The sequence below is a fragment of the Lemur catta genome, chromosome 2 (genome assembly GCF_020740605.2).
Source record: "Lemur catta isolate mLemCat1 chromosome 2, mLemCat1.pri, whole genome shotgun sequence".
NCBI classification, from domain to species: domain Eukaryota; kingdom Metazoa; phylum Chordata; class Mammalia; order Primates; family Lemuridae; genus Lemur; species Lemur catta.
In genome coordinates this window covers 73238984-73261294 of record NC_059129.1, presented here as the reverse complement: position 1 = coordinate 73261294, position 22311 = coordinate 73238984, and the positions used below count along the sequence as shown (strand labels likewise).

General features: G+C 34.5%; 1 protein-coding gene across 50 annotated transcripts in view; it reads right to left on the bottom strand.

Annotated features, from left to right (window-relative positions):
- Positions 1-227: 227 nt before the first annotated feature.
- Positions 228-22311, bottom strand: part of RIMS1 (regulating synaptic membrane exocytosis 1) — a 462299-nt gene continuing 440215 nt past the window's right edge. For 40 of the 50 annotated variants that reach the window (XM_045543834.1, XM_045543832.1, XM_045543828.1 and 37 more), the window contains 5 exons: positions 14330-14468; positions 11974-12086; positions 4664-4765; positions 3894-4033; positions 228-2524 (listed from right to left, as the gene is read on the bottom strand). In XM_045543834.1, coding sequence (XP_045399790.1) covers positions 2306-2524; positions 3894-4033; positions 4664-4765; positions 11974-12086; positions 14330-14468 — 713 coding nt within the window. In that variant the 3' untranslated portion in view covers positions 228-2305. The remainder of the gene's footprint in view (positions 2525-3893; positions 4034-4663; positions 4766-11973; positions 12087-14329; positions 14469-22311) is intronic. The other 10 variants (XM_045543873.1, XM_045543854.1, XM_045543877.1 and 7 more) reach the window with 3 other exon arrangements.

Below are 22311 nucleotides of genomic sequence, written 5' to 3'. Positions count from 1 at the left end.
AGAAATATAGTCATGTGCTCACTTAGACAGGCTGACAAAGTGAAAACTTGTATGTGATGCAAAGTACCCTTTGGGCCATAGATTAAGACATAAATAGTGCAGTGACAAGTCAAGTCAAATGCCCGCGGCAGACAGCACATCCCAGCCTCCCCTTCCCGTGATCTGGCTCCCATTTTGCACCATAGAACCCACAATGGAAATCTGGCAAAACATAGAACACAGATGGCTACTGACTGACATGAAAAGTAAATTTTATTAAACATGTTTACATACATGAGTTGTAAGTTCATTTAAAAGCACAGGGGAGTGTTAAGACAAGTGGTCAAAATAGAAAGATACTACCCAATTATAATCAGTTTGATTGTTGGCCACTAAGACAGAACGGAATCTAGTAGAAGTGCACCAATGCTTCAGTTCTTCCTGCTCAGCATGGTGAGCAGTGGTCAATCTGTGCCCTGTGGAATGATGGGCAGATAATTCTGGCATGTGTAAATAATAATAAATAATTCACTTGGTGCAGGCAGTATGTCTATGGATTAAAACCTAGTGTGTACACAGTGTCTACATGTGTTACAGCCCCACAGTAGGAATCTACACCAAAATATTTATTAGAAGGAATTTGGTCCGTACTACATCACGTTTTCTGGAGGGTAAAAAATAAAGTCCATCTATAGACATTTCACCCCAGACCCACAGACTGAGTCTGGCTAAAACCTGTAAAATGTCTATAACAAAAATGGATGGCTTAGATTTCTTGGTTATTTCAGTATAGTAATTAACAAGCAAACTGTACAAGTACATGCAACATACAAGCTGGCCTATGTGGAACTAACATACATTATTAAATTACCTTTGTTTCTTTTCTTTTTTAATTTTTTTTACAAAACGTGCATGCAGCTTTGAACAGTTCCAAGTCATGCTGCTCTATTTGTGTAATCACAAAAGTTGATTGACTCATAAAAGGAGGGAGAACATATCGATGCACCTGCAGAGTTTGCAGTTTGTAGCACATGTACAGAATGTCACAAGGGAAATTCAAGGCCAAGAAAAACTAAATGAAGAAAATGCAAATTGAAATTTGACTTTGTTTTATTTTCCCCCCAAAAAGTAAGAGACTTTGCATTAAAAAATCAAGCTTTGTGCTTGCATCAATCTCAAAGAAATGTAAACTAAAATTCGATAAAAACATTAGTTTAGTGCAGAATATTTCAACTGGAATTTCCAGTGGAATATTGAACAGCTCATACCATGCTCTTTCCAGGGCAGATGGGTGTGTCTACACTGAGGCATGGCTGAGAAGCCTGGGCATAGCTGAAAGTGTCTTAGGCTCAAACCCATTCCTAGTCACCATTTTGGGAAGTCAAAAGTATGGTTTATACACATAAGCATATATATTTTTTGCTATCAGGAAGAAAAAGGCATTACAAGGAGTGTTCTCAAAGTACAATTATGCGGTTAGTTTTACTCCCCAGCATTAGCTGCAGATTGATTTCTTTAAAAGTTTTCCATGCAAAACAATGGAAAACATAAATTAATTTTCTAGAATGCAAACAGATATGCTCTTCATTTAAAAAAGTAATTCAGAGATTATTTATTTTGGAAGATAACTTTTTGTCTTTTGGGTTTCCACACATAAGACTTGAAGAATTATAAAATAAAAGCCAGTGAAACCCTTCTTTGGCCTCACGTTCTCTAGCTGTTGAACACTTTGGGGAGATGCTACAGAGACTGCTTCAGCCCTTTTTTGGGTGATTTTGGAAAAAAGAAAAGAAGAGTCTCTGTTAGCATCATGAGGCCTGTCATGACACAGCCCCAAACCTAGAAATAACAATTACAGTGAAAACAAAACAAAAACTCAAGAAACCAAAAACTGATAAACACAAATAAACAAAACACACAAAAGAACAAAACTTCTCAAACACCAGGGAAATAACACTGCTTGTGGTCTGTGCAGAAACGTGTAGAATACAACTTTTCACAGAGTGAGAGTTTCCAGTTTGTTCAATTTGGTGTGTGCGCATGTGTGTGTGTGTGTCTGTGTGTGAATTTAAAGTTTCCTCTTTTTCTATTAGAAGCATCAGTGACTCTCACTAGCACGTTGATTCTTACTGTAATTTGATAGACTGCCTTGTTCTGTCATATGAAGCCATGTTTTAAACAATTGGGACATATTATTGAAAAACTACTACAGGCAAAACACAAGTTGATTGTCTGTCTCCAACAATGCTTTTGATCATGAAATATCTGGTTCAGATTATTATCCTGAAAGGTAGAGTTTTATTGGAATGACTCTGGTATGAGTTCACTATGATCGAATGCAGGGAGGCCCAGTTGAACTTTCCAGAGATGATTGGGAAGCCCGGCGGGTTAGGGGAGTGAGCGTGGGATCCACCAGTGAGGATGGTGGGAACAATTTGTACCATCCGATTACCATGCTGGACAGATCGAGTTCTTCCAACAAGATCTGAGCCACACCCATAAAGCATTTGTGGTCCATTCTGCCATAGTCTCCCCAGACAATCACCTGCAGAGACAGAGAAACACAACGTAACTTGAACTTCTCTCTTTTTCACCTTTGAAGTGTTCAAAGCAACTGTTCTGTAAAAGTGGGCCAGTCGTTGAAGGAGAGGAAATTAATACAACCGATACCATGGAGGAAGCATGGTAAGATAAGAAGCATTACTAACCTTAAGGTGCTCAGAGACACTTCACAATTTTTAGATTTGATGGAATGCGAGTAATATTTCCCTAATCAATGAGGGGTATTATCTACATAAGCTATGTTAAAGAAATAAATATATGTTTATTCTATAAATTTAGTACCTTTCTTGTGTAACTACTATCTAGTAAACAATGTGCAGATTCATAGACTTATAAAAATGAAAATCTGTGCAACCTAGGAGGGCAAAACAAGTGATCTAACTCAGTGTACCATGGAGTGTGTGTACGATGAAGTATGTACAAAGAATGAGAGTATTCATTTGATTTCTTTTGTATTACGGTCTTGTTAGTCTTATTAGTAAAGGGGCAGACTGAAAAATAATTGTGAGCTGGTACCTTTTGAGGACTTGCCTGCCAATTTTGATTTGATTAGATGATTAATAAGTCAGTGAGCTCACTGACAATTACCACGACCTGGGTCAACACCTACTAGTGTTGGACAGGCCTTCCACATTACACATACTCCCAGGTTCTATTTGCTAATCCTTACGTCTTCTGTAAAGGTTTTCAACTGAACTCATTCACCTGGTTTACACAAGCATAACTGGTGAATCCTACCTTTTCTATTTACTGAGTCATTTGCCAAATTATTTAATTTCTTGAACCTCAGAGACAATCTTTAAAATGGGGATAATGGTATTTATTGTACATGGTGGTTACAAAGTCTAAAAGAGGTTAACATGTATAAGCACCTAGAAATGCATCTGGCATTCAGCCAGAACTCAGCATTTGCTGGTCCCTGCATACTTCTCTTTTTGTCTCCCTTCTTCCTCTTTGAATCCCATGTCTGGTACACAGTAATGCTCAATCAACTATTATTGGCAACGTTTTCTTTGATATATCGCTACTGTTTATTTATTTATTTATCATCTATCTGTTGAGGAGAGAGAAAGGGTAGGAAATAGGACAAAAGCAGAAGGAGAGGATGGAGGGAAGGAAGAAAAGAAGGAAGAGAGAAAATAAAAATTTTGTTTTCTATTAGATTCACCAGATCTTTTTAATACTAAAAAATATTTATCTTATAAATTAACCATTTGGATTTTTTTCATACTCAAAAATATTATACCACATTTATCTTTATTAAATTTTATTCTCTTTGTATTTGACCACCTCTTCAATGTATGGATAATATAGCTATTACAATGTGAAAAGCCGAACAAACTGTTACTGACCTGAAGAACTTTACCCTGTGGACTTTCATCAAAAACCAGGGACTGTTGATACAAAGGATCAAGGGTTTTTCGTGCAATTCTTGTCTTCTTCTTGGCTATACAGGCCCCATTTTCCAAAAGATACACTTTGACATATGGAGCTGAACAAAGGTATATTAACATATGAGAAGTTAACCCTTAAATTCAACTGATTTTTATTAGAAAATACCTTACTAGGGAATTAGAGATGTTTATTGAAAGTTTCCCATTGACTATTTGAATAATTTAAAATTTTCATTGCTTGGTAAATTCTATTCCTTAACACCTCTATGTTACCATTACTGCCATTTCCCTAACTTCAAGTAAACATATACAAAGTTATCATAAGATTTTGACTTATGTGGGTTACAGCTGGCATTACAATTTACATTTTAAAGCTCATTGTTTCCTTTTTTATAATTAGAACTACATTCTTTTTTCTTTTGCATTTGTAAATGAGCAGAAAGAAATAATTCACACATACTAAGAAACAATCATAACTAAACTTTTTTAGACATGACAATACTCTTCCTAACACCTTCTGACAGAATAATTGTGCAAAGGAAAGCCAGATCTATTTTAATAGAATCAAAGAAACACTGCCTTTTTAATCAATCAGACGATATAAAACAGAGCACATAAAATTCAAATTCAGCAAGTGTTTTGAGGTTTTTTTTTGGAGGGGGGGCTTTTTTTTTTTTTTTTGCCTATTTAACATTCTCTTGAGCAAACTCAGTAATACGTTTCCTTACCAGGTGTAGATTTGGACCCAGGCTTCTGTGTGAGGCTTCGTGCTCTAATAACTTCAACTTCTAATTGGCCCTTTTTGTCCTCCATTCCAATCTGTATATCCCCTGCAAGTGGAGGAGAAGCAAACATGTTTCTGTTCTTTGCAGTTAACAAGAAACAGAGGCCCATAACAGACTCCAAATTATTTTCACAATTTTTGATAAAACTGATGTTTAGACCCACCACTCCACAACCCCACTTTTCATTCCCAGCCTCCAAATCAAGTTTTCAAATGTTTCTCTTACTTTTTCTGGTACTAATCCATTTTATGAGATTCATAAATTAGTTTATAAATCACTAGCTACAGCAACACTGAAGTACTTACATGATCTTATATTTAATAAGATTTTTTATTCTCATTTCATCCAGTATATTTGCTTATTAATAAAAATTGTAATTATCTGTATTTCCATTATATAAAGTCACCATTACTATTGTATCTATCTAGCTACCTGTCATCAGTCATGACCACACACTGTCATTTTATGGACTACATGGACTACTAAATGGATATGTCATTACCTATTTACCAAGGCCCTTGTAGAAGGAAATGTAGGTTATTTACATAAACTATGTTTATGTAAATAGCACTATAACAAGTGGTTTTATTAGAATTCTTGCACATGTGGCCAATTATTTTTTAAACATAAAATTCCAAGATTTTTAATTTTCATATCTACTTGGGTGGACATTCAAAAAGTTCATTCATACTACCAACGATCCTCCAGAAAGGTTGTACCGGTTCTCACTACCCCCAGAAATATGTATATTCCCATTTCTCATATTTACTAATATTGGTATTAGCAATATGTCTAATTTTTACCAATCTGGTTAAAAAGTTGTATTAATTTTCATTTCTTTATTAGAGAAGCTTATGTAGTCTATATGTAGTTTGATATAAAATTAGATTAGCAACTAGAATGAATTAGAGTTTCTTCTTTTTTATTTCATGAAAATATTTGTTTCATAATTTTCATGTCTTTTGAGTTTGTATTTGTTAGAATTCATTTGTAAAAACACCTGGCCTATTTACCCCCATTTTTTGGTGGGTAGAATGTTAAATAGTAATGGTTATAGTTCTATTCAGGTTTTCTATACCTTCTATTGCTTCTTAAATTCTTCTTGGGAGGTTATTTTTTAAAACTTAATACCTTTTGCAACAATTTGGATGGAACTGGAGACCATTCTCCTATGTGAAGTATCGCAAAAATGGAAAAACAAATACCACATGTTCTCACTATTCAATTGGAACTAACCGATCAGCTCTCATGTGCACAGACAGAAGTAAAACTCGACAGAAATCATGCAGGTGGAAGGAAGGAGGAGGGAATGGGTGAAATCATACCTAACAGGTACAGTGTACACTATCTGGGTGATGGGCACACTTGTAATTTTGACTCAAGCAGTACAAAAGCAATCCATGTAGCCAAAACATTTGTATGCCCATAATATTCTGAAATAAAAAAATAAAATTCAAAAAATAATTTAAAAATATTTATCTCAAATAAATTTACAAATTTTAAGCATTTGTATAAGTGATATCATTCAGCAACTTGCTTTGTTCACTCAATATTTTCTTAGCTATCCATCCATATTTATATAGAGAGAACTAGTCCATTCTCTTTAATTTCTATGTTATATTTTATTGTATGACTGTCATATTTTATTTACCTAATTTCCAGTTGGGGGTCTTTTGTTGTTGTTGTTTTTATTTGGTACTGTTACAAAGAATGCTGCAAAGAACTTCTTGAGGATATGTAACCAGAAGTAGTATTGCTCAGTCATAGTATATATACATTTTCACTTTTATTACATACTGCCATATCACTCCAGTTGGTGCCTGCACCAAATTAAACTTCTAACAGCAGTATATGAGGATGCATATTCTTCAAAACCTTTACCTCTTAATTATTGAAAGATTTAAAACTTTTTAGACAAGCTGATGTGTGTACACACACACACACACACACACACTCTCACATGTGTATTTTGTAGCAACTCTATTAGATTAAATAAGCTCCATTTTATTCCTAGTTTGCTAATTTTTTAATCATAATTTAATATTGAATATTATCTAACATTTCTTCTGCATATATTAAGATGGTCATTTTTTTCTTTTATAGTAGAGCACTATGGTGAATTATATTGATTTTCAAATACTTAACCAACCACGTGTTCATGGAAAAAATCTATTTTTGTTGTGATATTATTTTTAATATTGTTGAATTCATTTTTCCTGGGATTCACAGGGACTTTATAAAGTGTGGCTTGATGTTTATTTTCAGTTTTGGAAATTTCTCAATGTATATATTATTAAAAAATTTATCATCTTTATTTTTTAAATTTTTATTTATTTATTTATATATATATAATATATGTACATATTTTCAGGGTGTATGTGATAATTTAATACATTCATATAATTTGTAAAGATCAAATCATTGCAATTGGGATATCCATCACCTTAAATATTTGTCTTTTCTTTATGCTAGAAACATTTGAATTATTCTTTCTTATCCATTCTATTTCTAATGGCTTCTGCCCTATACTTCTCTTTCCCTGTTCTGGCTTCTGCCGTAAAATTTCTCTTTTCCTGTTCTAGAACTTTAATTATATATACATATATATATATATATAAAACTATAAATATTTACATATAAACTCACTTTTTTCTCTTAATTTCTTATTTATGTTCTCCATTCTTCTGTGTCTATAATTAATTCTGGATACTTTCTTATGGCTTTATCTAACTCCAGTTAACCAATTCTCTCCCCAGCTCTGTCCAAACTGCTGGTAACTCATTGATTGAATTCTTAAGCACACTTATATTTTTCAATTCTAGAATTTCCATTGGGCTCTTAAAGCTTTTAGCTTTCTCATGAAATTCTCAATCTTGTTTTTTATCTCCTTGAACCATGTAAACACAATTATTTTTAGTCTAAATATTTAACTTACATACCTGTATTCATTTCAGGTTTGTTTCTATTATCTGTTGTTTCTGCATTTGAAAAAATCATCTTTCTTTCTTGTGTGCATAGTAATTTGTGATTGATGTCTGGAAGTTTTACTTATAATATTGTTTTTAGAGACAACTAACACCTAAGAAAGATGTTATCTTTCATCAGAAATGATTTGCTTTTGCTTCTGTAAGGTGTCTGCAGTCTCAGATCACTTTAACCAAAATCAAGAACTTAAGTCATTAGAATCATAGCTCCTATAGAAGCCCAACTACTTCCAAGTTACTCATATTTTCAGGCTATATAGAGCTTTTAGATTCCAACCAAAAGCAAACGAGGATCAATGACTAACTCAAATTCTTGACCTGCTAACCCTTATAAGCTAAAAAAAGTACACCTTAGCTTCTCAGTTCTTCCATTGGGAAATAGAAATCGGAAAATGCCTCCGGGGAAGAGTAGCTTTGAACACAAGTCTCGCCACACATACGCATCCATCTTCCCAAGGAACCTGGTCTTCAAGCAAACATTTAGCTATTCTAGGTGTTGTCGGTGGGTGGGAAGTTTGGTATTAACTACCTACCCTACCATTGGTGTAGCCAAATTCTCCATACTCTTTTTTCAAGATTTTTATTTTTCGTTGTTTTAACTTATGTTTGGTGAATACCAACTGGATTATTTTAGACTGGTGTCCAGTAAATATCATCATATAGCTGTTTTTTGTTTCTTCAATATCATTTCAGCCTTTTATTGTTGAGAATAACTTATTTCATTTACTGTGATTAATTTTAGAATTGGGCTTTCTTTTGTAATCTTATGTCATGTTTTTTATTTTAAATTGCCTTCTTTTCCCTCTCTCTCTGCCTTTTTTTAGATAGGCAGACTTTTAAAATTTAGTTTTCTGCCTCTTTGCTAGTTTAGAAGTTAAACATTTTATTTCTATTACTAAAGAGAGTATTAAATATTTAACATATGAATTCTAATTTTTATATTTTCTACATAAAACTTTTTCTGTTTACTCCCAAATAAGACAAGGATCTTGATTTATCTAAGAGCTTCTCAACTTCTCAACTCTTATGTAGATGTTGACTGGTATTTTTGTTTCACCTTGTTATATTTTGCTTTTTTCCTGCTTGTTAAACACACACTCAAAACCCTGTTTCTATTGTTGTTTTTATTAAATTATTTGTTTTATAAATTTGCCAAGTTTCACTTATTTCTTAGCTCATCATTGTTTCTTGTATCCCATTCCTTTCTTTTAGGTTTATTATTCTTGAAAAAGTACATCTTTCAGTGAAAGCAGTAGACAGCAAATTTTATAAGTCTTTGTGTGAATGTATACATCTCTATTTCATCTTTATTCTTGAATGAAAGTTTGTCTTACTATAGAATTTTAGGTTGGTAATTCTTTTTTTTTTTTTTTTGAGACAGTCTCACTGTGTTGCCCGGGCTAGAGTGAATGCCATGGCATCAGCCTAGCTCACAGCAACCTCAAACTCCTGGGCTTAAGCGATCCTACTGCCTCAGCCTCCCGAGTAGCTGGGACTATAGGCATGCGCCACCATGCCTGGCTGATTTTTTCTCTATATATATTTTAGTTGGCCAGATAATTTCTTTCCATTTTTAGTAGAGATGGGGTCTCACTCTTGCTCAGGCTGGCCTCGAACTCCTGAGCTCGAGCGATCCACCTGCCTCGGCCTCCCAGAGTGCTAGGATTACAGGCGTGAGCCACCGCGCCTGGCAAGGTTGGTAATTCTTTTCGTTAGCACTTGAAGAATCATTTCTCTTTTTAATTTTTTTGGCATTGCTAAAAAATAAAAACTATTAATTTGTTGCCTTTCTTTGCTAGGTAATCTTCTTTTTCTTCTTTACAACGTGAGATGATGTCTTGAAATTTCATTAAGTTTTTCCTTGTTTGTTTATTTTGTATACCTTGTTCAGTTCGCCATTCAGTGTGCTCTTTCAATCTTTCAGATTTTATGTTTTTCTTAAATGGTTCAGCCATTGTATTTTTTCCCAAAATTATCTCTCTATTCTCTCTTTAGGCTCCTATTAGAATAAGTTTGAACTTTTCGGTTTATTATTCCTATGTCTCAGATTCTCTTCTATATTTAAATTTATATATGTATAGGCTGTGTTCTTGGTGATTTTCTATAGTTCTCCTACTTGCATGTCATTAATCCTATCTTCAGCTTTGCTCTGTATACTATTTAGCTCATCAATTGAGTTTAAATTTGAGTCATAATTTTTCATTCTCAAAAATATATGCTTGTTTTTGTTTAAGAACCTCCTTATCTTTTTTCTGTGAATTACATATAATACCATGGAAAACGTTAAATATCTCTTAAAATGTTAAATTTAAATGTTAAATATAATTATTTCTAAGTTATTTTTAGTTAGTTGAATCATTTCCATTGCTCAGGTGTGAATTCTGTTTATTTGTCAGGTCAGTTGATCGACTTTGTGGTTCTAGATGTTCTCATTAGTTTTATAATTCTGTTTTAGAGCTCAGTTGCTAGAGGTCTTTTGTTTTCTTTTCATCCTTTTAATGTTTTTTAAAGTTTTTTTTCATATCACAGATATACATAGTTTAAAGAGCAAAACTGTTCTATAATAAGACTTGTTATTATTATAAATAACTGACTCCCACCCCTTTCCTCAACTTCTTGCCTTCCAAAAGTCACTGCTTTCAAAGTCGTCTATGTATTTATTTGATTTTTTACTTTTTGGCATTACTCTTTCTAAGCACTACATTTACAAAATATCTTCTTTTTTCAGTTTTAGATATTATTATTGACTTCTAATTTTGATGTCTTTAGTGCTTTCCTAGCCCTACTACCTACCTGACAATTTCTGTCATCTCGTTCTCCTAATATTAATATTTATATTATTATGTCACCTTATCTACAGCCGTGTGAACTGGAATATATGATGACTTCTCATTTCTTAGATAGTTCTTTCTTTTCCTACACTAATCAGTACCTTTTAAAACAGTATTGGCTTGTATTTTTACGTACATATCACTAATTCAAACCCTTAGTCTCTCCTGATTGTTTACCTCTTTCATAAAATCAAACACATTAGGTATCCTACAGATTTTATCTTGTGAAATCTGACATGCTACAAAATTTGGACAAATTGCTTTCAAATGTTGCTGCAGCTATCTTTAGTTCTTCCTTCACTATCATCCTGGTTATCCCAGTCATCTCTCTCGTGGGGAAGCATTTATTTACTGGATCTCATCTTCCTCTTTTTTTAGTTCACAATAAAAATAATGCATTTAGTTCATTTTGTAGAAGTAAATCCTCCAGTAGCTTTCTGAGGAATGTTGGAAATGAGAAAAATATTTTGAGATCTTGCTTGCCTGAGTATGTATTTATTCTAGCTTTAAACTTATTTGATAATTAGCTGGATATCGTACTCTAGGTTGGAAATCAGTTGTTACTCAGAATTTTGAAGGTAATGCTAATAGTCTTTTGGCTTCCAATATTATTATTGAAGAGTCCAATGAGAATCAGAAGAGCCCAAAGAAATTCTGATTTTGACAGTTTTTATAGAATTAATATTTTTCCTCTTAGGAAGCTTGTATGACTTCCTATCAATCCTCAGTGCTATGAAATTCCACAATGATGTGCCTTCATGTTGATCTATTTTCTCTCCCTGGTTACTTTCAAGCTGGAATATCATGTCTTTCAGAGAAATACCTATTGCACATACCATATATAATTTTTTCCACTTGTTATCTTTCCTTCAGCTTCACTTAGGTTACATTTTCCTGTTAGAAGCTTTCAATTTTTCCGGCTTTTGTTTGACCCTTTGGAAATTCTTTCCCATTCCAAGATTATAGAAACATTAACATAAGTGTTTTCTAGTACTTTTTAGTGTCTTTCTCCACTCTCCTTTTCATTTTTATAATTCAGTATACAATATTATTGTTTTTGTAAGTTGTGAAGTAGGGAGGCAATTTTATTGATTATTTTTCACTCAGTTAAACAGTTATGCTACCATCCTTTAGTGAATATTGAATAGGCCATCATTTATTTCCATGCTATGAAATGCCACTCTTATATTACATTTGGATCTAGTGTAGACTCTCTGGCTTGCCAGGGTTTCTGGTAATTCATATATTTATGACTAATTTTATTTCATTTTGTATAATGTCTCAAATTAGAAAAATGCACTGGAAATTAGAATAGTTGCTTGCAACTGGTGACACCCTAGCTAAAATGTTGTTTCTCACTTATATTGCTATTATACTATTTTAAATGACCCTGTCAACCATAAAACATTAATTTTCCTGTAGAAAAAATGATTCTTACCCATTGCAGGGGTGGCAAGGGTTTGGCGGCCAACAAGCTGGGCTGGTCCCAATCCATCAAGAAAATCACTGAACTGACTGTCAGCTCCTAGTCGCACTCCAGGAAATATTAAGCTATCAGCAAAAGGACAAAAACCAAAGAAACAAAACATTAAATCTCCTAGAATTTTCATTAGTTTCCATTGAACTAGGTTTGATCATGAAACATAAACACTACTTAGACAATCTGTTTACTTACTGATTCTCTGCATTGCCTTTGAGCCAAGCATACGAGGCTCAACACTGAGAAGTATGAACTCTCAATTTAAGACCTGATTCTCTATTCAGGAGGACTCAGTTTTTAATGTACTAAGTGTTTTAGACACTTACAAAACCAAATCCAAATCCTTATATAAATGTGTTGATGATATAAAATGTAAGATGAAAAATTTTATATCATAAACCTTACATAGATAATTGCTTGTGAACATTAAGTAACATTAATGCTAAATTTTAAAAAAGTGGTTAATAATTTCTTGAATAAATACTATAGCATAGTACAAGTTCTTATATACAAATACAATGTGTTTAATTTATTCATCTTTGAATTAATTAAATGTTTAAATTACATGAGACTTTTATGTGGTCCAAATGAAAATTAATTGGTTAAAATATGTCTATTTCTAGTTACATTCTAGTAATATGACTCCCTGAAAGCCCAAGGATATAAGCTGCACAAGAGCAGTGACTGTGCTCTTCTTGTTGATAGTTTAACTGTCTCTTGGTATTGAAAACCATGCTTATTAACTAGTTGGCATTCCACATGTATTTTTTGAATGAGCATGCTTCTATGAATAAAAATCTTTGACAGACTTAGTGGCTTATCCATGGTGGAGGCAAATTTTATTTGACTTGTTACTTTTGTATCAGAAAATAATGTCTCTAGTCCTTCAGGGGCACATTGCTTTATACTACTTCATCAAATATTGATATTTTGCCAAAAGTTTATCTCCATAACTTTCATACCTGCCAATTTTTTGTTCTTGGCTATACCTTGCTGGGAGCGTGCATACTAATCTTTTGATCAAATAAACAATCATGCATACCAATCATTTGATCAAATGCTTTTTGATGGAAAGAGTATCGGAAATATTAACTTGGCATAATTTTATTTAATTTCCAAACAAAATAGAAAAATGGCAGTAAAAAAGTTACAAATTTTAGATTAGTATGTGAGGAATCTAAATGGCAATAAATGAATACTTAAGGAAAATTTGTACATAGTCTATCTCCATGGAACCCACAACAGCATAATTGCTTATTTATAAGACCCCCTACCTTAATAAAAGTTTAGTTTTACCAAAATCTTCTCAAGCATAGGAAAATGCACGTTTTGTGCAAGATCCATATGAAATGGTAAAAAGAAAAAATAAGTAAACAAAAAAACTTGTGATTTTTTTTTTCAGAATTAATTAAAACTCTTTAATTGGAAAAATAATGAAGAAGATAGAATCTGAATTTTTTTCCTCAGGTAAAAATGAGACAGTGATGTTTTAAAAACAAGAAAACGTTAAGTTGCTTACATGTATGAGAGTGTTAGACTTACAACAGCTTAGGACCCAAAATAGCTTGGAGAAAATTAAGAAAATGGGAAATCAGTTCCTCACTTCTAAATGTTAATTTCAGATTTTGGTGACAGGGCCAGACAATGAGCTTTCCACATGGAAGAATGCATTAAGTATAGCATTTCTACACCAAACATCCAGTAAGGAACTATTCTGGGCTTTACTAGATGATGGAAATCAGTTTATTCATGTTAACTCAGCAGTTCTTCATCCCTTTGAGAGGTGTGAGTGCCCAGGTACAGAGCCATGACCCTGTGTACTTAGAAGACGTCAGGCTGAGAAGGGTTTTATGTAAACTTCCCTGTCTTCATTCTATATTCCACATTCTTACACAATGGAAATTACTAGAGAAGATGGTTAATTCTTTGTGGTGGGGAAAATATCATTTGTTGTAAAAATATACTGTGCTTTTAAATATTTAGAAAGATTATAAATAACTAGAGGAAAGGTAATTCCATGTACTAATGATGGAATTAGCCTAGCAGCTGTTAAATATCCCTTTTGAAAGTTATAATCTAAAATCTAAAATTATTTGGGAAACTACAATGAAATAGTGAATGATTGTTCTGTACTTGTTGGTGTATTAAATTCATTTTTTATTAAAAAAAAAGAGGTCAGGCTGCTTTAAAATGGATGGTTGGACTTCTGGATAAATAAAAAAGCTGCACAGTAACTATTGGTGGCTTTGTTGTTTCACCCATTACTACACAATCCACGGTTCTGGAGCCACGCAGACCTGCTGACATTACTTACTTCCCCTCCGAGCTGTAACTGTTGATGCTGCCGTCCGTGGACTCGCGACTCGGCTGCCTTACCATCTTCCTCATTTCAGCTGCCATGCCTGTCTCTGTGCTTCTCTGGATGGTACTTTTCAACTTCTTGTGGCCCGACTCTGACACGAGAGAGTAAAAGAAACTCTAAGTTTTATTTAGACAGTTTTCCCCTGAATATCAATTGATCCTGCAAATACAATAGTTAATTTTACATATAATTAAAAATTTAACCAGAGAAATGGTAGTCTAAGAAAATAATCTACTTAATTGAATCTCTTTGCCAAAGTGTGCTCTGGCTAAGAGGGGTAGCAGTGGAAGGTGAGTCATGGCCACAGTTCCTGAGACTGTCCGAATCTTAATGAACCAAAACAAACTCGTGGTATTACCGTTACTGACAACCTCAGTGAAAATCTGAATTTGGCACAAAACTGCTATGGGAAAAGATAATGGTGAGCAATCTAATAGGTTTCTCCTAATCTGTAATTCTCCAACTGTGTGAGAATAGATGTCCTTTAAAGGGAAAGGGCACTTGAAACCAAGCATGAAAAATACCACAGTTTGATACCATCCCATATCGGCAATCCCCATAAAGAGAAATAGTAGTATTTTATTCGATGATTTTTGCAACACTTTAACATAAAACTATGTCATTTGAGATGGTATATAGGTCACGGTGGTAGATCAATTATTCTAATTCCAAGGCCATGCAGCTATCTCATGGCCTTCTGACTCAGCTGCATGACTTCTGACTGGCAGTTTTGAGGTCTGTGCCCCCCATTTGCACCGTGAATTATACTGGCTGGTCATTTCCACTGCAGTTAAGTTCCGAGCAACTTCCTTGAGCCACTTTGAAAAGCACTAACCATCATCCTATTCATAGTACAGAAATAAAATTCTAAAACCTTTATTTGATTGTATGAATGAGCAGTATCAATAGGTTAGACAAACAGGCTTTATCCCACCTACAAATTTTATATACGTTTCTGGTTTTCTTTCTATTTTTTGTATAGTATCATTTAATAGCCATTAACAATATATGAAAAAATGCTCTCTCTATATAATTACACACATAACTATATATATATGCATAAACTCTTCAACCCTCACAAAACCTCTGTAAAGCAGGCACCTAAATACACTCTTAGATAAGCCATATGAAAAACTGCATTTTTCCTCTCACTTTTGGTCACTGCAACCCTTTTGTAAATGTCTAATCAAAGTTATAACAGATCATACCATATAGACTTAGTGTTCATGCTTCCCATACATTAATAGATTCATTAAATTTTTGTTTTTATTCTTAACATTTTTACTGCTAGTTTTGTTTACAAAGGCAATATATGTATATTACAAAATATTCAAATATTACAGATACAGCAAATGTTGAATATCCTGTATAATTTCACCCCATAAGAGGACGGTGGCTAATCATTTGGGTGCTATGTTTTTCTTTATACCTACACACGCTTCTTCACTTGGCTTCTGTGATCCACACTGTCCATTTTCCTTCTCCGTCATTGGTTGCTTCTCCCCAGTCTCTTGTGCTGGAGCCTCCTCCTCCTCTAGAGTTTTAGATGTAGGAGAGCCCTAGGCCTCAGCCCTTTGACCTTTTTACCGTTTCCTACACTTATTTCCTAGGTGAGCTCAGTCATGGTTTTAAAGCCATTTATGTCCTTACGCCTCCAAAATTGCACATCAACAGGCCCAACCTTTCTCCTAAAAGTCAGAGTACTTAATCCAATTGCTTATTAGCTCCATTTAGAGATGTAATAGACACTTCAACATTAACATAACCAAAACAGAACTCTTCACTGTCCACCTCCATCACACGACCACCACCTACCGCCAAGTCCTCCCTCCCTTCATCAGGTGATCAGGCCTAAAACCTGTACTCATCCTTGATCCTTCTTTCTAACATACCCCACAACCAATCTGTCAGCTAATCCTCTTGGTTTACCTTCAAAACGCACCACAAATCTGATCACTCTTCCTCCTCCCCACTGCTTCAAGAATACTTCAAGCCCCATCATCACTCAACAAGACCACTGCAACACCCACGCCACACTGGTCTCACTGCTTCTATTCTTTTCCTCCTTAGAATGTTCTCTACCTAACAGCCATGGTGAGTCTTCAAAAACATAAATATGAATATGTCATTCCCTTGCTCAAGGTCTTATAATGGTTCATCATCAAAATTAAAAGGAAACCCAAAATGGTTATCAGGCCCATAGAATGCCATGTGATCTGGTCCCTGAAACCTCTCAGAGCTCCCATTCCATGTGGTTATGGTTCTCCGGCCACACTTGGTGTTTCTTTGAGCCTCCAAACATGCCGCTGCAGGGCCCTTTTTACTGTCTGTCCCTCTGACCTTGTTGCCTTGCTCCTTCACTTTATTCCTATCTCTGCTCCTATGTCATCTCCTTAGAGTGGTTTTTTCTGATCCTCATCAGTCTCTATCCCCTTGTCATGCCTTACTTTTTCTTCATAGGACTGCTCATCTGCCATTAAACCCTTATCTGCTTGTTTGTTGCCTGTTTCCCAATTAGAAGATAATTTCTACAAGGGCAGGAACATTGCGAGTATTGCTCACTGTTTTCTCTAGCATCTAGGACAGTAGTATAAACTCGCTAATACACATACCAATGTGTAATTTCCACATTCCATTTAATATAATGTAATACAAACATGTACATATTTATTCTTTTTAACGATTACACTGTTCCATTTTATGGCTGTGTGGTTTCAAAATTAAGCCATCTCTTTATTGATGGGAATTTGGATATTTCCAACTGTTAAAGGAGAGTTTTTATAGGATAAATTCCTAGAAGTTGAACTGCTATTGAAAGGGTAGGAATCTGTTTCATCTTAATAGCTATTTTTTAAATTGTCCTTTAGAAGCATTATAGTAATTTACTGTCCTACCAACATTTATATGGATACTCCCATTGCCCTATCTAAGGCTCAGGAATTTTCTACCTTTTCCATTTTGAGTCTCTGTCTTGCCTACCTGAACTGTCACTGTAGAATGCGTACACTTACTGAATGCAGGGTCTTCATTTATAGCCATTCTGAATGCTGCTTAGTTCAATTTTGGTATTTTTTCATTTATATACTGTACTTCCTTCCTAGAAGTAGTTCATTTATGAAGCTACTGTGGTAGAGTAACATTGCATTCATGCCCACATATTGGCAAGATTCCACTTGAGGGACAGGGGCAAGTCCCATGGGTGTATTACCAAAGTACTGGGCCAAGTAGAATTATGACAAGTGTTTATCCAAGGCAGCATGAGGCAATAAGGCCAAGGTGGAAAACAAATTCTTTTTTTTTTTTTGAGACAGAATCTTGGTCTGTCACCTGGGCTACAGTACTGTGGCGTCAGCCCAGCTCACAGCAACCTCAAACTTCCGGGCTCAAGCGATTCTCCTGTCTCAGCCCCCCAAGTAGCTGGGATTACAAGAACGTGCCACCACACCCCGGCTAATTTTTGTTTTCTATTTTTAGTAGAGATGGGGGCTTGCTGTTGCCCAGGCTGGTCTTGAATTCCTGACATCAAGCAATCCTCCTGCCTTGGCCTCTCAGAGTGCTAGGATTATAGGCATGGGCCACCGCGCCCGCACTAAAGACAAATTCTTATTGAAAATAATGAGGATTATAGCTAGAGAAATTAGAGCAAATGTTAAATCCAAATGGTGAGGTGATGCTGGAAACTGGAGGAGAAACAGTTAAGAGGATCAGCAGTAGGGGGGTTCAGGTTAGAGTGTTAGTTCATTCAGTTTTTCACCCATCCATCCAACCATCCAACAAATATTTACTTAGCGCCTACTATGTGTCATACCCTGCTTTAGGTGCCGGGGGTACACTGATGAATGACAATTTTCCTGCTGTCATGGAGCTTACATTCTAGTATGTTTGTGCATGTATATAAGAAAGACAATGGAACAAATAAATAAAGATATAATATGGCTGGTAATAAGTGCTATGGAAAAAAATGGTCAGGATAAAGGGGATAGAGAATGGTAGGGGTAGACGGCAAGGTTTTATTTAAAAAGCGGTCAGGGTCTCATTAAGCAGGGTGTGGAGGAAGTGAGGACACAGCCATGAGGAAAGAGAGAAGTAGCACACGTTGGGGACTGGTCCTAAAGATTGGGGGTTGGGGAGGCACGAATAATGGTGGTCCAGAGAGGGCGGCTGTCTTGCCAGTAGCGCACGGGTCTCCAGGCTTCCTCTCCAGTCTTTCCAAGGTTGATGCTGCCTCCAGCCAAGAGGCTCCGTCACCAGCGATCTCAGGGCTCTGTGCGTGGCTGGTAGTCCAGATGACTGTGGAGTGTAGACTGTTAATACCTGATTTCTCTTGCATTTCCTAACACAGGTTTCACATGGTTGTGTTCATTACATATTTGTTCAATGAATGAAAAGAAAAATTTTAAAGGTGAATACTCTTTATTAATTTGTTTTTAGTTTTTAACCAGGATATCAAGTTTTCTTAAAGAAGGGTGTATCTACAGGTTGTCCCAAAATTCTTAAAGTGCTTTTAAACCTTAATAACTACTCAAATGTAAATGTTATACACTCTGAAAAAAATCATTTGAGAGGTTAGTTATTGAATTTTCTTTTATACTTAATTTTGTGAATTTGAATAATATATTTTTAGTTTTAAAGTTTTTGTTTAGTCCTTCTGGTTGAAGATGGCAGATGAACTGATACCTAGCTGTTGCCTTAGGTAAGGTAGGTTATCATATCAATGAATGTTCAAGAAAAGAGCTTTGGTGGACTAAGCAATATAAATGCCCAGGTAGAAGCTGAATAAATAGTTCCAGCATTGAATTTGTCTTATTTAAATTCATAAGGGCTCTAATATTAATTAGGAATGTGAGGACTGGAAGAAATATTGTTTCATAGATGTGGAAACTGTAAATTTGGAAAAATATAATTCATGTAACAAATTTGTTCAGCACTTAACTCAGTCCAGTCTTTTCTAGATGCTAGAGATGCAGCAATGAGTGCAATAGATAAAAATCCCTGCCCTAATGGAGCTTACATTCTAGTGGGTATAACGACTTGCTCAGCATCACGCTAGTTAGCAGCAAAAGCTGAATTAGAAACCTGATTTGCTGAATCTCAGTCTTGTAATTAGTCTATTATACCACAGTTTAGGAAAACACAAAGTCTGGTCTTCCTTATTTTGCAAATAGAACAATGGTTTAGCTACACAGAAATTTTCATGTATACATTCACATATGGGCTTACAAGTTCACTTGTAAAACTTTGTTAAATATCACATCTATTCTATACAAGCACAAATATATATAATGATCTGTAGCTATCTTTCTACATATGCTGTAATTACATGTAATCACATACATATATTTTACATACATGTAATATTTTAATATCAATATAATGCACTAATATATTAATATTAGAAAATGAAGTTATGTTTTTTAAGAATACCACCATTATTAATAATTATTTGTATGTATTGAAGAATCATTAACCTTATAAACACATGAAGTCTACTATCAAATTATAACATGAAGCCTTTGATTTAAAAATGCTGTCCTGAGTATTCTACAAAGAACAAAAAGATTAGAAAACTAGTTCATTTTAATATTTTCTAGTCGCAAACACATGAAAAATTAGTAAAATCCATAATGTTTGGGGCAACATTTTACCCATATTCTAAAAAAACAAACTTTCTCTCAAGGTGCTCCAAAAGGTGAACTCTTTCTCTCTTTGCATATTTACATTATATTTAGAAATATCCACTGACTTATTAATTCATTCTTTAAATACCCATTAAACACCAAGAACCTATGATATCATAGGCATCATTCTAGGTGTGAGAGATACAACAGTAGTAAGATAGGATCGGGAATGCAATAAACATGTATTTATGCTTCAGGGCCATGAGGAACAGGTCAGAACTAGAAACAGATACACAGATAAGTAGATAGATAGGATATATTGTCATGCAGACACAATTAAAATCTATGATGCAAAATGAAATAACTTAGGGAAGAAATAGAATAAAAAGGGTAAACAGAATGGAGCCTGGGATAGTCCCATAGAGAGAGGTTCAGAAGAAAAATCAAGATTGTTGAAGAGGCTGAAAAGAAGGACCTTTTAAGGTTGGGGGAAAATAGGTAAGTGCAATGGTACAAAAACCAGAAGAAGAAAGTGTTTCAAGAAATAAAAAAAAATATGTTGATTACTAATTCAAGTTTTAGTAAGAGAAAGACATAAAAGTGATCTATAGTCCTTGGCTGCGTTGAGATTACTGACTTCCAGGGAAGCAGATTTGGTGAAATAACTAACTAGTAACCCCACTTTACCCACATAGTCATTTAGGTGCCTACAAGGAGTGGCCAGTCAGAAGAGAGACTGAGAGATGAGTAAATAGAGATATCTCCTATGACTATTTTGAAAAGGTTTGTTGTGATTGAGAGGTAGTATTTGGAGAGTCACACAGTATTAGGAGAGTCTCTCTATTTTTTAAGATGTGATAGTAGACCTTTTCCTATGTATATGGGAATGATTAAATGGACAGGGAAAAACGAAACATTATTAGGTCTAATATTATTGCTTGGAGAGATGGATAAAGATAGATAACATTAGATAAACCATCTTCTAATCAAAACAGTCTCTGATCAATAAGTACCAATTTAATGGTGAGTACATGCAGTGTTTGCGGTGTTGGGCAGGTGGGAAGGGGGAGGAAGGGATGGGTAAATCCACATCTAACGGATGCTGTGTGCACTGTCTGGGGGATGGGCACGCTTGTTGGGCAGTGCAAAGGCAATTTATGTAACCAAAGCGTTTGTATCCCATAATACTCTGAAATTAAAAAAAATTAAAAAAGAAGAAATCACAAGAAAACGAATGAATGAACAAGAATCTTCATGTGTTCATTTTTTAACTTTAAAAAACTTATATCTATATATGTATCTATAGACAAATATGTCTGTATATGTGCATGCCTGTGTTAATTTATGTATTTAGATCTTAGGTGCAGAGGGCTGTTAATGACATTCTTCAGTTACTGGCACATTGCCATTATTGGATCCACCAAGACCCCTCTGTCCTATTTATATATCTACCCATTCATCCATTCATTCCATTTTATCAGCATACTCTACTGTCATTCCTCTACCCCCACTGGCAATTTAATGTATTTAATGTATAGCTTTTTACTTGGATGTGTTAATGCAAAATGTGTGTTATTTTATGTGCTTGTATTTTTAGTTTACATAAACAGCATTGCATTATATATCTTTTGTCACTAAGTACTGTTTTTACTGTTTTAAAGATCTATTCAAGTTGACATAGAATATGCCTAATCGATTGCATTAAAATAAAAAAGCAGTCTTTGATGCCAAAATGACTATACGATTCCATCAATTAACTGCAGAAGTCAGTAAAAGAATATTATCTAATTGACTAAACAATTTGGGTCCAAAAGATAAATGCAATAATGGCCTATTAACTCACAAAGTATAGAGTTAAGTATAATCTTCTGGTCACTCTGAAAGTAACAACTGGGATCAGTGATAAAATTTCTTTCTTTTATGTGTATGGTGACAAAATTCAGTTTTTTAAAAAGAAAAGCTGACATTAATATGTTTTGTTCATTTTGTACTTTATTTACTTACTCAACAAACTGTTACCTGAGTGCTTTGTGCCACAATTATGTGCATAAATGAGAAAAGAAGCCCTGATCCAACCATCTCATGACCTAGAAGACGTGGACAAGTAACGGTCTAATTGTCATGCAGTATAAGTGCTAGGCAGTGGGTTTATTTTATATGAATTTAACTTTATATATTTATCATACGTAAACTCAATAATATGGAGAAAGGAAGAGAAGGGCAGAGAGAGAACCACCCAAACAGTTAAGTGTGAGTCTGCTGCTTGCAAATGCCACTTAATGAACATGTAACTTGGAGAGACCATGAGGTGAGAAA